We start from the raw sequence: 17,763 nt of genomic DNA on the forward strand, positions 1-17,763 counted from the left end.
CCCAGAAACTGTCAAGAAAATATTGTGTTGTGTTTGTTATGGGTTACCAACCAAACAAAATCAAGAAGAGATCTGAGATAAGATAATTTTGGGACTGCTTCTGATATCAAGGATGTGTTCTATTGAAAAGGCTTTTTATGGAGGAAAAATGAACCCTCCCAAACCTCATGCATCCCATCTCCATTGTGTCATCTCACTGAGGAAAATGCTGGCTTTCCAAAGGGATAGGATTCGCAGCTGAAATTTTCAACTCCCAGAGCATGCCTGGCCACCCAGTAGCGGCAAATCCCCGACGTGCATCTCCAGGGGCTCTTCCTTCCTTGGACAGCACTAATGTTCATGTTTTGGTTAATGTCACAGCTGGAGAGTTTCACTATTGCTCTGAGAATCATTAACCACCTTGTTGTGATTTTTAGCTCTCATTCCCAGGAGGCCATACTGTATTGAACAGCTGCTCCTGGCTCCTGTACCCCTCAGGAGGGCCATATTCCAATTTTTGGTAGGGCCGTAACTGTATTCTGTTTCTGCAGAGGGCTTTCTGCTAGACCAAAAAAGGAAAGGAGAACGGAGCAAATGCCAACCCCTTTCACTCCATTTGCCTGGGGGGGGGGCTTCATTCTCCTCCACACAGCTAAGGAGAGAGTCTGGCCAAAATCTAACATCACTCCTGCCTTTGTTGCATAAGTGACTTTCCAATATCCTAAAGCTCTGCAGGGCAGTCAGCCATAACCCAGCGACACTCCCAGAACCGGTGCACTCGAGCAGTTCGTAACCATGGAAAACACCTTTTTGTGCGGCTTTTATGAAACTCTGGTGAATCTGCACTTGCTATTTGAAGGCTAATATTTAGTTAAGGAAAAAACAAACACCGACGAAAATGGAGGGTTGGTACTGATTGACACACTAAATGGAGTCCAGTGGGCCCTTCTGGTAAACTCTCACTGCAAGGCTAGGAACTTCGGTTTGTTTTACGCTTTACGTGGCCAGCCACTTCCACTGGCTTTGGTATGTATGTAATATTTTTTCTTACAAAATGTTTCCTATAATCTACTTGTCTGTAAAATTTGTCCCTAAATTAAATTATATGCTTCTTTACAACTCAAGTCACTATTATTCAAAACCCTTACCAAAAGGAAGATGCATGCCTGAGTATGTACAGAACTATATGTTTAGACATCAGCGTAGCTAATTAACAAACAGTAATTATTTTCCTAATCTTTTGTTTAAATACCATTAACTGGCTGCTCTTGAGAAAACCTCGATTCCCAATTAACGTGGCAGCTGTCTGCTGAACACTGAGCCACAGTGACCAGCCTGAGCCGATACCGATGGGTGGTGTTCTGCAAACTTCAGCGGACAATGCCAGTTTTTATGCCAGCTGAGAATCAGGCCAGACGCACATTTAGCTTGTTTACATGATCACAGTATCATAAAAATTAAGTATTAAGATTACTGGTAAAATGATGTTGGGAATTTCTTTCTTTTAGACACCACACACTGCCAGTAAACTGAGTCACAACTGTAATGACAAATACACATTGACCTAGTTTCATTTTTCCCGGTTCTGAAGACAAGGAAATAGTAAGGCATTGCTGACTATATTCAGTCATAAATATGACTAATCATTAACCTTTTAGATTCCACCACTGAATCTTATTGATAGGACTTAAGAGACGGTATCTCCTGTCAGAAAGCGTCAAAACTTCCTGATAGCACAAGTGTTGGTCTAAGGTCAGAAAGAGGAGTGGAGGGGAGGGAATGAATCAACTTCTTAGCTCAACAAAAATCTGCTGATCAATTCTAGAAGTCCTGATTCTAGAAGATCACGTTCACAATCTTACCAGACTGTCTCATACTAAAACCCATTTTAATTTTGAAGCGAGCCAGAGCATCTTGCTGAGTTTGCAGTTGTGCACTATCGCGTAGCAGAAGGCAATGCAAAACTCCGAGAACTACCAGATTTTAAAAAAGCCCCCTGGAACCTGTGCAAATCTCCTGACCAGTATATAAAGCTTTAAAAATGTAGGTTTCACATGGTCTGAATAGTGAATACCTCTTTGCACATCAAGCAGTGGTTGCATATAGCATTTAAATAATAAGCTTGAAAAGCACACAAAGGGATTTGCTCTTTCGATTAGATTGATTTTTGTTTGTGGATGTTATTTGGACTCCCTTCACTGTGGAACAAGTCCCCTACAGTTGCCATTAAAGCACTGAAAGCTTCCCTTTTGTTTTTAAATGTCAGTTTGAGCATAGCTTCATTAAATCATTTCACAATTAACTCCCTGAACATCCAGACTTTTTTAAAGCATCAAACCCAGCTGAATCGCATTTGTTTCCCAGAAGAGTGAGTCCAAAGTGGTATCCCCAAGTGTGTATCCAGGAATTTGTATATTTGACTTGTGGCTACACAAAATACATATGGGAGCCGTGTGGGTGGTGGAGAGAAGATTAAAGCTTTCTCCCTGGGCCTAAGAAATACCATAGCTTCTTGCCCCAAATGCAGGGCTCGGGAACCAAGTCATAAGGGAAGGACGTCTGGGTTAATCTAGGAAGACTTATTCCCAAAAGAACTATAAATGAAGTGAACTCAAAAGAGTTGTTAGTTTAGCTCAGTATGTATAAGCAGCAATGTTTTCGATGAGGCTATCTGTCTGACTTCCATGTAGTGTCTATCTTCTAAAGCCTGACTTGAGATACCCACTTGCCTCCTCGTGACAGTAAACAAGATCCCAGAAGTCCGAGGTCTGTGTCACAGCTTAGCTACTGGCCTTGATTGCTCTCATACGTGGTCATGTGAAATGCCAACAAAGTCAGAAATAAAACAGTAACCTTAAGCTAACTCTTTTCTCGTTAATACAGAAGCAGCTCAGAATTTTGTCCATCATATACAGAGCAGAGAGCTCTCCTGCTTCCCGAGAGCTAGTCCAGTCCTCATCTCTGAATAGCTGATAGACGGTGATCGCAGCACATCGCGCGCTGCTGTTAGCCCTTGGTTCCCGCTGCGTCTATACTTACTTGGAGAAGTGGGAGAGGTGGCCCCTCCTTCTGTTGATGTAGTTGGAGGTTTTGTGTCTGGCACTGGCAGAGGCACAGGCCTAGCCATTGGTGGCGGAGGTGGTGGTGGCAACATTGGGGTAGGAAGGAATGGATTGTGCACCTTGCCTTGGCTGCTACCATTGGGCTGCCAAAAAACAAGCAAACAAACAAAAATTATACTAAAAATCAGCTATTAGGAACCTCCAGCAATAACAATCTAGTTGAAAGCTATGTGCAATACATTTACAATTACTTGAGAAGTGGCAAAGAAAGTGCTGGGTCAAATTCTCCATTGACTTCAAGGAACTTTGTCTCAAACCCCGTGAACCTTGTGAAACTACAGAAATTCTCACTTTTAAACATTCGTCCTATTAGCAGCTGCTCTCAACTGCCCTGGATTAAAGTCTACTACTCTTTACATTTCCTGCAGCCACTAACTCATGACCAGTGAGAGCTGAAGCAGTATTTTTGACCCCTTAAATCCCCAGTTTCGTGCCTCTGTTATACCCTTAGGATATCAGTGCCTAGGACTTGAGTGTAAATTTCTTAAAGATACTGCTCATTAAGAGAAAAAACAAGCATTTTTGGTGGTCTTAAAAGTCATGCTGATATCTTATTACAGGAAGATGAATGAGTATATATTAAAGTAACTGGTCTCCCACATCCCTTTTGAGTTAGCAACAGTGCAGCTCACAGTTTAGTTGCCATTAGGATCATATGGAGAAATGACTGAACTTAGAACTGCTTCATTTTACACATCAGGAAAAAAAACACCCTCCCTTAGTCTGGGATGTGCTCAGTCACGGGCAGAATGGGCCTAGATATGCAAGTGTAGTCTTTCAGTTAATCACCAGAAAAACCTGTCCATAAGTCAAAGTGTTTTCAAGTATCACAAAAACAAGAAGCAGGCTTAGAAAAAAAAAGCCACCCCTTCCCCCAACTTGTTAAGTTTACATTTTAAACGTAACGCAGCCTGGACACTTGAAAACCATACGGATAGATGCCAACTACCATTATAAAGAGAAAGCAGGACAGCCTGTGAATCAGGTGTTCCATTTTAGTGACAAAAATGATGAGATCACTTTCGACAGCACTCTACAAATTGATCTCACTGCAGTTCTTCTGGCACTGAGCATTGGCTTTTCCATTGATGATAAAAGCTCAGCTTTAAACACAGATCCATATTCTAAGTACTGCTAAAGAAAATAATATTTTAATTCCTGTTAGGCTTTCCATTAGCCTGAATTACTGGGGACAGAATACTCGTGCTGGCAAACGCTTGGGACCTTATTTTCATTTCACCTGCTTTGGCACCGACAAAAGGCCTTAAAGTCGTGTGGGTGCAAATCACACTTGTGCTAGAGCAAACATGGTTCAGGACATAAATAAGACTCAAATTCATCTGCATTTAACTTAAGCACTCCCACTGACTTCAAAGACTGCAGTTACTAGTGTTTGCAGTAAGAAGCAATCCTTCAGGGATATTTATTTTTCCAACATCCAGTACCTTTAATAAACTAATATATTAGTGACATCTCTCAAACACTATCTTGTCTCACAATTAGGTCCCTTTCCTGCCAAGAAGACCCCTGCTGTATGTTCATTGTGAGTGTGCTAACAGTTCATAATGCTGAATGGTTTGGGATAAATTAAGCAAATGAATACTCAAGGAAAAAGAAAAGCACTATATTGATTTGTTGTCTAGACATAAATGTATCTGCTAACATATTGCAGACATTATTCAAAGCCAGTACTGGCTGGAATAAGCAGAGTCAGTTTTTCTGCTAGGGAAAGGAAAGCACTGAGAACAATATAGCTTATTAAATAAGTGTAATAATTTAGATGCTAATAATTAAACTAATTCTCATTAACACTTTCAATCGTATGTATGTCAGGAGAGAAGCAGTAATTTTGCCAGTTATTACTTCATTGGCTAGAAAAAGTTACATGCATTACATTTCATGAAATATTCAGAGCATTATTTTAGATTTGATTTACATAAAATTTATAAATTCTGTATTTGACCGGAATGCTATTTCAATAATAGCAAGATGATTCACTTTATTTGATTAAAAAAAAATGAAAATGGTTATTTGAAGCTTTGGAACTCTGCTTAATTTTTCATAGAGATAAGGGGAAAAGATAACTGCTTACAGAAATAACAAACCATAATAAACTGTACTTTTAACATCTTGAGTTCAAGTACTGGTCAACTTGATCTAAAGTGCTATAAGGCAGTATTTTTTTTTTTTTTAATGAACTTAGCTGATCTGAAACATCTGTTTCTCACCCTCCCTTTTCCTGCTCCTCCCCCCCCACTCTCCCCTGAACTTCAAAAATAATTAATAAAAATTATTCTGCCTTCATATTTTGTTAACCCTGGTTCCACTAGGGTTACAACGCATGCAGCAAAGTCATTTGTGGAGGGACCCAAAAGGTCACTGTATCACCAGCTTCTCTGACAGTTTAACTTAACTTCACCACAATGTGGTCGAGTGGTTTTTTGGGGGAGTTCTTTTGTTGTTTTTTTAAATATTTTTGCAGTAGCAGCATTTTTTTTTTTTCTTCCAATGACTATTCAAGGTGTGTTCCTGTATGCAACATGCTGTTAAAATAATCCCATAATCCCATGGTTAATTTTACATAGGACAAACACTTCTGAAGAAATAAAAACGGCTTCCTTACATTTAGGAACCCCACCTGTCCAGCCTGCTGACCAGCGTCGGGGCAGACAAGTTGGACAAACTCTTTCAGAGTCTCCTGAGGATGATAGCGGATTGCTGGGTGTGAGAAGTATGGCCCAGGCTGTTGAATAATGGGTGATGTTGGAAAATGAAGAGTCGATGGTGTTGCATGTGGACTTGCTATAGGAAAGAAAACAAAGAAGTTATATAGAGTTTTGCCTTTGGAAAATAAAACAGTTTTAATCTACTGAAGTTTTACTTTTAGTCTTTTTTTAAATGTACAGTATTGTTTATACATCTGATCTTCACAATTAATATATTAGACCACATTGTGTCCTACACTCGCTTCATCTAGATCCTGAAAGCAAACAGAGCCAGACATTTTGAAGGATTTTTTTGTATTTTTAGTGGACACGTATAGGAATCAGCAGTCCTTTCTGAAAGTGAAAACTATTCATCACCTTAAGAGCAGTCCTCATCAATCAGGCAATAAAAAATGTATTTGGGAGATTAGGGTTGATTTAATTGACATTTCATATAACTTGGATTTGCACATATGAATCCATTTTATATTGTACTATAAATGGTTGATAATTTAAAGATGGTCTAACACTTCCTGTTGTTGGGGTTTTTTTCCACCTCAGTTTAGGAACATTTATTTTAAGTAACATGTTTTCATCTAATGAACATGCACAAAGTGGCGAGATCGTTTTGAAAATTACATTTACATTTCTTCTGAATAGTGTTAGGCTCAAATCTTCAGCAAGCCCCCAGCTTACATTCAGGGATGAAGTTTAATTTGGTGAATTTATGGGCCAACAAGCCAGCTGGAAAATGTACTACAGTGAAGGTGTAAAGGTGTAATGTACACAAGCCCATTGGCAATGACGGATTTTACCCTCAGCTGATTTCAGCAGAACTACAAGTGCACCTGAAGAGCCTTATGCTCTCCTCCATTATGTGACACCTTTGCCCAGTTCCTTGGCCTTCGAGATACATTGGGTTGGACCCTTGTTAGCTAACGGTGCTTTCCACTGTCAGTTGTCACCATGCGGCAGCAACTGCTGCCGCTCGTAGTGCTACGAATACTCCCTTTCCCCTCAAAAATGAGAATCCACTCTTCCTTTAGAATGGGCAATTAATCTGGTTGCGCACAAGCTCATCTGTAAATCATAGTTTTATTTCTCACCAAATAGTCATCATTAGAGCCCTGTTGCTCCCTTGGCATGCTATCCTAGTAATCTTTCAAGGGTGTCCATGTGCATATACTGCACTGGTACACCACACATAACCTATTCGATAAAGGCTATGCAAGGGAGGTAATGTCCTACAGAAACTCATGTGTTGCCTTTGAAGTAAGTTAAATATACAAGAGGGAAAAAAAGCCTTTGGCACTTCTCAAAAAATTGGAGAAGCAGGAAAGTTAACTTAAATCAAATACAAATGAGCAAACACTCATTTCATGACAAATGTTATGAAAAACCCTCAGTTAAATAAAAGCTAAAATCTGCTTCTCAGTCTTGTTCATCGCCAGTTTAATAATATGACACTTTATTAATAATTTTTTTTCTTAAGAATTATTAAACCATTAGCAAACTCAGAGCCTGAAGATGTGGATAAAACATGTACTTAGAGACAGCAGCAAGGAAACTTACTGCATTATCCTATAAACATTCATTAAGGGTTGGCTGGGCAGCACTTCTATGTACTTCTTTCTCCACGACTGGCCAGGAATGATTGCTTTGACACCACCACCAAAAAAGAGCTGCAGTCATGCCTGGGTGCTGATATGGGATGAATATGAAGCTCTCATCCTCGCCATGAAAAGTTCTCCTGTATCCTTCTTAACCCCACAAGTCTTCCCAGTTTGCTCCCTTTAATACTGTTTAAAATATTCACAACAGGAAGAGAAACCCATACTAAATGCGTGGTACTAAATGGGAAAATGCCACTGAAGGAAAGCATGGAGTTGAGGAACCAAAAGGCAGCATACAGCCTTCCACAATCTCCGATCAAAGTAGATGTATATCCAGAGAAATGCTTCTGAAAGCATGGGCCATACCTATCTTCTAACAGCTAGATATTGTGGCACGTGGGCTGAACTGGAAAACAGTGTCTTCCCACAGCCGTGCTAGGTCTGCAATGCTGCACTTGGGAAAAGGAAACAAGAAGCAGCATATCCCACACTCCTTGTTATGGAAATGTTGACAGTTATTCCATGGCCAAGGCAAACACCTGTGTGCCCAGCCTGTTCAACCTGTCTGCACATCTGGGCTTATCTCTTGTTTTTTACAAACCTAGTTAATTATTTCTTATTCACTTTTAAGACAAATAGTTTTGTTCTGAGTTTGCATCTTAAATTACAGTATATTTGAAAACTCTTCAGATAAAGAACCCAAATCTTCAAAGGAAGAAATGAAGGCTATTTTCCTGTCCCCAAACTCCTGGGAGAGGCTGTAACTTTGAAGTGTGCTATTCAAGGTAGAGATAATGTGGGATTCACCTTCGTAAGTGTGGGTGTCTACCATGGAGCTAATTATCTTAGAATCATTGGAGAGCTAAACAGGACTAATGGTGTCTAAGGAGCCGTTCTTCTCATCCAAAAATAGACCACTGCCTTTGACTAGACTTCACTGACCACACTGACTGGCTTACCAGTGGATGTAAAGGAAGCCCACTGGTAGTAGCTCCGACGTAGATACCTCCAGTCTACACACATCCCTTCAGTTAGGTGAATTCCACCCAAAGTGTCAGGCTCTGATCTCACTTAGACCAACCCCTGAGGTGCAACTGCTTTAATGACACTTACGTCATAGCTACTTGACAGGTATGAATGTATCATCACCTTCTCCAGGAAGCAACAGTTGTTTTAGAGCTTGTAAAAATATTTTGCCACCAATATTGATTCAATAAAGTTGGTGGTAAACATTTTGATGACTACAACAAGATTTTGATTAGCATACAACATTTCTGTCCTTTTTTTGGATATAAAACATATTCTTCCCCTCTTTCTTCATATGTCCTTTTATAGTTTCCCCTTTCCTTGTATGCCAAATGGAAGATGAAGGATGAAGATAAAAGTGAGAAATGAAAATTTATGTGGTGAACAACTAATTAAGTAAAAAACAGATAGAGATTTTTTAGACATTTATTAAAAAAAAATTCATTTTAGCACCAGCTCTGTTAATACTATTTGAAATTGTTACGCAACTGCACTGTCCTATGTACACATCTGGGAACAAATTAATTCCTTTTCTTCCACTGGGTGAAAAGGAGATGGAAATGCTATTTCAATCAAACAAGAAGGAATAAAAAATTGTCCCCAGGAAACATGTGGAAATTCAAAGCTAGGCCTGCGACTACACTGTATGTAGCTTTTCCAAAGTATGGCTCTTGTACTGGGTTTGTGTGGCAAGGTTTTGGGGGGGGGGGTACAGGGGTGGCTTCTGTGAGAAGCTGCGAGAAGCTTCCCCCATGTCCGACAAAGCCAATGCCAGCCGGCTCCAAGATGGACCCGCTGCTGGTCAAGGCTGAGCCCATCAGTGACAATGGTAGTGCCTCAGGGATAACAGATCTAAGAAGGGGAAAAAAACCCGTTGCCGTGGCACAGAAACTGCAGCTGGAGAGAGGAGTGAGAATATGTGAGAGAAACAAGCCTGCAGACCCCCAGGTCAGTGCAGAAGGAGGGGGAGGAGATGCTCCAGGCGCCGGAGCGAAGATTCCCCTGCAGCCCGTGGTGAAGACCCTGGTGAGGCAGGCTGTCCCCCTGCAGTCCAGAGAGGTCCACAGGGGAGCAGATCTCCACCTGCAGCCCGTGGAGGACCCCACGCCGGAGCAGTTGGGTGCCCGAAGGAAGCTGTGACCCCATGGGAAGCCCGCGCTGGAGCAGGCTCCTGGCAGGACCTGCGTTTCTGTGGGGAAAGGAGTCCACGGAGCAGGTTTTCTGGCAGGACTTGTGACCCTGTGGGGGACCCACGCTGGAGCAGTGTGCTCCTGAAGGACTGCACACCGTGGAAGGAACCCACACTGGAGCAGTTGTGAAGAACTGCAGCCCGTGGGAAGGACCCACGTTGGAGGAGTTTGTGGAGGACTGTCTCCCGTGGGAGGGACCCCACTCTGGGGCCCAGGGGAAGAGCGTGAGGAGTCCTGCCCCTGAAGAGGAAGGAGCGGCAGAGACAACGTGTGATGAACTGACCCCAAGCCCCATTCCCCGTCCCCCTGTGCTGCTGGGGGGGAGGAGGTGGAGAATTCAGGAGTGAAGCTGTGCCCAGGAAGAAGGGAGGGGTGGGGGGAAGGTGTTTTAAGATTTGGTTTTATTTCTCATTACCCTACTCTGGTTTGATTGGCAATAAATTAAGTTAATTTTCCCTAAGTCGAGTCTGTTTTGCCCATGACAGTAATTGGTTGAATGATCTCTCCCTGTCCTTATCTCGACCCATGAGCCTTTTGTTATATTTTCTCTCCCCTGCCCAGCTGAGGAGGGGGAGTGATAGAGCAGCTTTGGTGGGCACCTGGCGTCCAGCCAGGGTCAACCCATCACGCTCTTCATTTAATAATTTGATTTGCTATATGAAAGACATGTTATGGTTATTAGAAATATTCATAGGCATGTAAGTAGTGGGTCTTTCTCTGTTGCCTTGACCTCCTCAGTGTGTCAGGGTAGAAAACAAAGTAGAAAGCATTTGTCAGTGATCTTCCCAAAGAAAGAGAGAAGAAAAATGAATGCAGAAATGATCAACAATAATTAGGAAAGTAAAGTGCCGCAAGAAGGAGAAAGTGGTTCCTCTTCGGAGTCTTGGCCAACTCCTCAGCACAGCCTTGAAGGGTTTTCTGTTGATCACAGGGAAGACTGGGGAAGGAAAGAAGACCAAATAGGCATCAGTCCCCAGTCTGTGCCATATACTGACTTGTAGGGTTCATTTTCTCAGAGTAGATGGGTTAGCATAAGAAGTAACAAATAGAAAAAGGATCTCCAAAAGGTTTGTTTTTGCAGTCTTTGACTGGGACATACCAAATTTCTCAAGCGGCAAAAGGAAGAGCTGTTTGATAAAAGGAAGAATCTATGACTATTAAACTGATCAACATTACAAGTGTGCCTGTCTTATACTAGAGAGAGAGAATTAAACACTGAAGTCTAAAAACTGTTGGCCCAGATACAGACCATTACTCCGATAGCTGTGTTGTGGTCACCAGCCCTGGTGTATGCAAAAATGGCCTTTCAAACAAGTTCTCACTGCAGAACACAACCGTGTTTCCAACTGCATAGATCCTCACAAACATTTTTAATCAGTTAAAGGGCGTGAGGTAGTGGAGCATGTTGCTATTTTCCCTATTTGCCTCTAAAAGGGGCAAGTGACCATGGACAAGCCCCTTCAGTCATGATTTTCAGAAATGCTTAATAAAAATTATAAAGTCATTGCTTCCAAAACCCACGCCTAGAGTGATGCAAATTTTCCTGGGTATGAGAAGGGGCCATTACTACTTATATGCTTCTGATGGGATATTACAAGTCTCTATCAGTGATTGTAAATTCTTTGAGATCTTCAAATGGAAGATAAAATAGGTCTTTGTCTATTATTTATTTACTTATTGACTTATTATTTATGTATCCCTAAGCAGCTCCATGCTGCCAAACCATATTTCTCTTGGCGTCTTTCAGCCTGTGACATTTATATTTTATTATTGACCTCACTAAATGACATAAAATATAAGTTCTACAACCTACGAAAATGTGTATTCCAGATCAGAACTTCATTTCTACCTGCTGTAGGTATGGAGGAGTTGGACTATCTGGCATTATTAAATCTGTTATTGGGGGGGAGGGGGGGTTGGAGGCAGGAATTATCCTTCCATCTCAAGGCAAGCATAAATATTTCAAAGCACACATGATTCTAATTCCATTGAAGCTCATCTGAAACATCCCAGAGTTTTTATTGAAAATGAGATGATAATGTATGGTGGCCTGCAACAGATATACCAATATTTTAAAACTACTGCTATTGGGCCAAGTAATTATGCAGTACAGCTGTTGCACGCTATACTGGATTTTTTAGTGTTTTATGAGTTCGTGGTGCTGTGCAGCACAGAAGTAAGAGGATTTTTCAGAACACTGAATTCAAACGTCTGATTATGCAAGCCTGTCTTGTCTTTTCCTTTCTTGATTTGTAGTAGCCAATAACAAACTAAGTAACCAATAAAATAAGTTGCATTCATTGATTAGGGTAGCACTTCACATGTCTAAGGCGAATGAAGAAGAGCCAAAATTGTGAATTCTATTCAACTGAATGATCAGATAATAAAGAATCAGTTAATTTGAAACAGGTTATAGTTTTCTTCAGATATTTAGTACCCTTCTCAGGCCCTTCTCCTGGAACAAAGAAGCAGTCCTAATAAAGACGCATGGGATCCTTTCTCCCAGGGAGTGCTCACTGATGTGGTAAGGGGACTTCGTGATCGCACCTGCAGCGCTCAGACAGATTTCTCCACCAGCACAGCCCAACATATGGGGAGACATATTGATCCATCCACCTTCCATCTCCTCTTCCAAAAAGCCTTGCCAACCCCTTCAAGTCCAGATGACTGGATGAAATTTCTTTCTTCATAAAGTCGTTTGAAGTCTTTGAAAGGGTCATTTAGTGTTGTTCTTCTCCCGCTCAGGAAAAGCCTACTATCACCCTACACTCCCCGCCTGTTCAAAGAAGTAGTGGTCTGGGGAATCAAAACCACTGTTCCTTCACAGGCATGAGGGCTAGTCCATCAAACCAGGCCAACAGTGGATTGGCTTCACGAGGGCACAATGCTCAGATACTTCCTCTATAAAGTGATAATTAAGTTTACTAATAGCTCATTAAACATTGATCAATCTTCCTAGAAATAGTAACTTTATAATCATAATGAAACAGGATCATTTTTATCAGCTTGTTTTTGAGGCCATTATAATTGGCTTCATTACAATTAAGAAAGTATTTTTTTAAAAGTCATTTCACTGGAAATGTTATAGAACAGTTTGTACTGCTAGATATTTCCACTTCAAGCTTCTAAGTTGCTTTAACTCCCTGCATGCTGTTAGCTTTCTCCTAGCATTTAAGTGATGCAAGTGCCAGTTCAAATTATGCAAGATGTATCCCACCCTTTGTACCCCAAAGGTACTTATTCTGAAAATTGACCATATTAGAGTACTAATTGGCTAAGCCACCATGCTGGCTGATGTGAAATGCTTTCAAACACCATGAAACAGCTGTGTTTATCGGAAATATGAAGAGTGACTTTTTAATAAGGAGATCTGGCAATAATCCAAATTTGTTGAAAGGAACTTACACTTCTGTGTATAATACAATACAAGAGGTAAAGAATAGAAGCCTAAAACAATAGCTTTAAGCCCACAGATTTTTGTGATGAAAGCAGTTACCCAAACAAGAAAAAAATAATTAAGAAACTTGGGCTGGGATTTGCAGAGGTCCTGAGAGAATTCATTAACTGCTTTTGAATTTCAATGGGAGCTGCATCCCCGTAACTCTTTCAAAGGTTTCTGAAAGTCCCCATTTTTCTTACTGCCCATTAGGAGTAGACGTTAGGGTGACAAATGTAGAGCAATCTCTTATTCAGGTTAGCAAGGACTTGCCTCTACTTAAATACTGAGCTGCTGAGGGTAGGACTGACCAGTCCTAGGACCAGCCCTTCGAAGGGAATTCAGCTCACTGGCAAACTTAAGCATTGGTTAAGTCCCATAATCATGCAAAGGGGCTGTTTAGTAACAGGTCCCTGGCTGAGCTAAATTCAAAGTGATACTATCTTGCATTCCCATTTGCAGTGACAAGGCTGGGAAATCATGGGGTGGGAGAACAAAAATAGGCCTTACCCTCCTAGCACGCATAAAATTTAGCCATCACTGATACTTACTTCCACATTATGTGGGCAAACATAGATGAAACATTCAAAATATAATCTAAACAGCCGACCAATGCAAGAGATACACATACCCTAAATATGATGGATGGATGATCTGTTCCTGACATCAAAAAGAAGGTCTGAATTACAGAATATCCATCTCTTATCTCCAGAAGTCAAGTGCAGGTGGTCAGCTAAGCACTGCTGAAAAAACAGACCCATGGTATCTCCAAGTCAGGGCTGGCTATCAGCCCTTTTTTTGCTGCTCTGAAGACCAGAGTGGTATAAGGCACCTGGACTCTTTGTTCAGAAATACTCTTTCTGTAAGAGATTTTGCAGTAGCAAGTGGGAGGCAGAAGGACATTTTGCCAAGGCCCACGGAGTTCCTAGCAAAAGGAAAATATGCTTAAAGCTGTGTTTAGGCACAGGGTTTATTGGTGTACTCTGGATTGTTGAGTATTACAGGCTGCTTCTGAAAACCTGTGGAGCTGAACTGAGTGCTGGTTCCAGATTCTGGTATAGGCAGGGGGCCAGTTAAGTTAGCTATTTTGAGCAGATTGTTTTAAAACATGTCAAAATTCTTCTGCCTTTGGGAGATCAGAATACTATAGAACTGATTACATAGGTACAGAAATAAAAATCATACCTATAGAAAGCACTTCTCCCTTCCAAGACCATAGCTAGAGGTCAAAAACCCCTAATTTAACCTATTTGTGGAATTCCTACTTCACATCCAATGCTGGCAACTTTTGCGTATTATTATTATTATTGTTTTTAATATACATGATGTATTCCCATATATAAGATAAAAACTACTGCTAGGAGAATATATCATGTCTTTCTTATAATGAAATGCAGTTGATAAGTTTACAATAGAAATGTAAATTCTCTAAAAAACCACAACCTTTATGTGTGTGATGATATAATTCTGCTTTGATACTAAAAAGGGCATGGTAATGGAATCTGTGACTTTGGAGTGATATATTGCTGTTAAGTTAATAGGACTCCACATTCCCATTTCTAATATCAGTGTTTTTTTCCCCTTTCATTCTGTAGATGGTAAGCTGATACTACATAAACATTGTTAAAGCTATAGTTCCACGCTACAGTAATTCACTTAACTTTAACATGATTTATGGTTCTGTCAATAGAGGAGGTTGAAAATCCAGAGCTCTGATGCTTAAACATGGGTTCCATATTTAAAGCAATAATGTGCTTTTTGTGTGTGTTTGAAGCTAGAAGAATTTAGCATAAAGCAGAGATAAAAATATTATAGTTCACTGCACTGTTTAAAGCATATAGTTTAACTTCACGGATACATCAAAGAGAGCAAAGAAACTGAACACAGAATCAGTAAAAGCACGGGTAAAATACTTTGTTCCCGCAGCACTTTATTTTTATATTATTTTTTAGGGATGCATGAAATCCTATTAGTATTTTTAACACTCCCCTTTTTTCATTCTTTTGCTCAGTTAGATCAGCTCCTTTTGTCAGGATGAGTTTAAATCTGGGTCCACTGTGTTAATCACCCCCCATTCTTCTTTCTGGCACTTAACCCTCCAGGCATTTTGCCTCTTTAGGAGATTAAGCGACCAAGTCATCTTGTTGCTCTAACATGTCCTCACTGGAGCAACATATTAACACAACTCCTCTGCAAAAGAGCCCTCTTTAGAAGTTTGCTGCAGGGATGACAAATTAACCCAGCATGGTGTCCCACACATCTATCTCAGTACAAATTATTAGTGTAATAGAGCTTTTAGTTATGCATTTATCTAGTAATTATTGAACGGTTATACAAAACGAAGCTGAGCAATCATGGCCCTTTATGAGGCAATCTCAGTGGGTGGTCTTACAGTTAATTTAGGATAGGACTGTCTAAGCAGTTCACTCACACACAAATTAGCTGAACAGCCTGCTCCTTTAAATATTTCCTATGTCACAGGCTAACTCTTTACAATACAACAAAGGTAGAGTTTTAATTACACGGTTCCTGACTTTTGTTTAGCTGAAGCTTTAACCGTTTGCAAGCCTTCCTCTCTGCCCTCCCCTGCCTGGGATATGGGAGTAGATGGCTGTTTGGGTAGGGTATCTCGTAATTACTAAACCCTGACCTTGAGGCCATCTCTTAGGAAACTGTTTTTCCTTCAGCATCGTATTATTTCAAAGTGAGTGGAGAAAATAAAAATCTTCACCTACACAGTCAGCTATCCTGACATTGTAAACTGGACCGTAGCTTTTCACTGTTGCAAAAGCAACACTCATCTGTTGGTCAGTGTTATGCTATTTATGGTTTCTACTCAACTTGCTTACCCTTGTGGTGTGGCTCTCTCCTCTTTTGGCTGTGTTACATTACCATCGCCTGATCTGACGCGTCTGTATCAGAATGAAGTTGCACTACTTTGTTTTTGTCAAAATTCAAAGGAAAGTAGAAGGTTACATTAGTCTGCCAGCTGACAGCATCAAGGAGCAGCCACGGATAGTTGTACGGAATAGGATAGTACAAAATGTCCTTTTACACTGTGTAGCTCTGGAGCAAGTTAGCAGGAATTAGCCCTTTGATTCACTTGAAGCTGGCTGACAGGACAGCTAACAGGCACGGATATTTTGGTGACCCCGTGGAGAATTTTGATAGAGAAGGGCACAATGTCTTCCCAGATGTGTGACATGAAGTTTTTGCCACTTCGGCACAAACAGAGAGTACTATCCTGCATAGTTTCCCTGGCAGGCCTTGTCCTGATAAAAATCTCAATGGCAATGCTTATTATGGAGGAAATTAATATAATGGGAACCACTCCACTGGTTGACTGTCATCCCTTCTTCTCTTTCTGCTCACACACCCACTTCCTTGAGTTCTTCCTTTTGTGCTGTATTTCTTGTTTCTTGTAATTGTGTTTCTCCTTCATTTATCTTCCTAACATACCATCTCATTCTTTTTCTTTTCTTGCCTTTTCTTCCTTGCTTTTTGGCTTGCAGGATCTATGCTGTCACATTCTGTGGAAATGCTTGAATGCTCTACAGCACAGGCTGCTGTATGTCCTAGGTTTACAAGATCGTGGTCAATTTAACATTTCAGCCAGCTCCAGATATAAAGTCACTAGAGTGTAAGCAGCAATACATGGAAGCCTAAAACCACTTATGTAAATACTGCTGTCACCCATACTATTTAAATCCTTCACTGTCTGGTAAAGAGTTCAAGTGGGCTAATGTCTGGGAAACTTTGTTAGGTGCCAGCAACACATGATGGCTTTGCAATACTGGAGTACTGTGGTGAGCTACATTGACCACCGAATAATCTAACTCGTAGGTAACAAAAGTATGCTGCGTGGGAGATAAGAGATCTGACTGCTAGAATTTTCAATGCTTTGAAATAAATTCTAAAACTGATAGTGATGCTAAAGCCACCCTATAGGTGATCAATTTACCATCTGCCAGACACTGAATCCTAACCACACTGGTCCAGAGAAGACATATGGTGCATTCATAGAGTCATGCCCAAAAAACTGCCATCATCAAGTGAGGCTCCATGAATCACTTTGCTAGCTTATCACCAAAGAAACTTGGATCTTACCACCATCTGTTGGAACTACTGAGGAGTCACTGAAGCATTGGCATCCATGCGCCAGCACTCACTGCACATCTGGTCCTTTGGTCAGCCAGCTCAGATCCTCTCTGCTGGCTACTGCCCAGCTGGGTTGAGTACTGGCAGCAGCACCAATGCAGATAGGAAACTAGTGCACAGCCTTCCACAACACGGTACAGTACAGATAATTTCATGAGAACAGAGGTTTTCCAACTGGTCCATTGAATGGAGCACCTTATAGCTAAGGAATCCTTTTAAGGATCTGCTCCTCCTCCAAGCAAGTTTGGTTTCCAGAATGACTCATTGGGGGATCACTGGGAAGGGCACTCAGTATCCTGGGATACCCAAGCATAAGACATGCGCTGTGTTCTAAGGAATGTTTGGAAGTGTGTGAAAGATTCGGCAATATTCCTGAGAAGTTATAAATCACTGGTTGTCAATGACAACACCTGCCATGAATAGTCTACAGCTTCTTCTCTGCTGTCTATTTTGATCATGCTTTACAAATGCATCTCATATACACATCCAAGTGATAAACTTGCACATATGAACATCAGAAGGAGATTGAACCTT

At 40.9% G+C, this 17,763-nt stretch overlaps 1 protein-coding gene across 9 annotated transcripts in view; it reads right to left on the minus strand.

Moving 5' to 3' along the window:
• The window catches only part of NFIA (nuclear factor I A), a 251,359-nt gene that overhangs the window by 34,442 nt on the left and 199,154 nt on the right, over nucleotides 1-17,763 (minus strand). For 6 of the 9 annotated variants that reach the window (XM_049807202.1, XM_049807203.1, XM_049807201.1 and 3 more), the window contains 2 exons: nucleotides 5,725-5,903; nucleotides 3,019-3,184 (listed from right to left, as the gene is read on the minus strand). In XM_049807202.1, the coding sequence (XP_049663159.1) occupies nucleotides 3,019-3,184; nucleotides 5,725-5,903 (345 nt within the window). The remainder of the gene's footprint in view (nucleotides 1-3,018; nucleotides 3,185-5,724; nucleotides 5,904-17,763) is intronic. The other 3 variants (XM_049807204.1, XM_049807197.1, XM_049807205.1) reach the window with 2 other exon arrangements.

The sequence above is a fragment of the Accipiter gentilis genome, chromosome 8, assembly GCF_929443795.1.
Source record: "Accipiter gentilis chromosome 8, bAccGen1.1, whole genome shotgun sequence".
NCBI classification, from domain to species: domain Eukaryota; kingdom Metazoa; phylum Chordata; class Aves; order Accipitriformes; family Accipitridae; genus Astur; species Astur gentilis.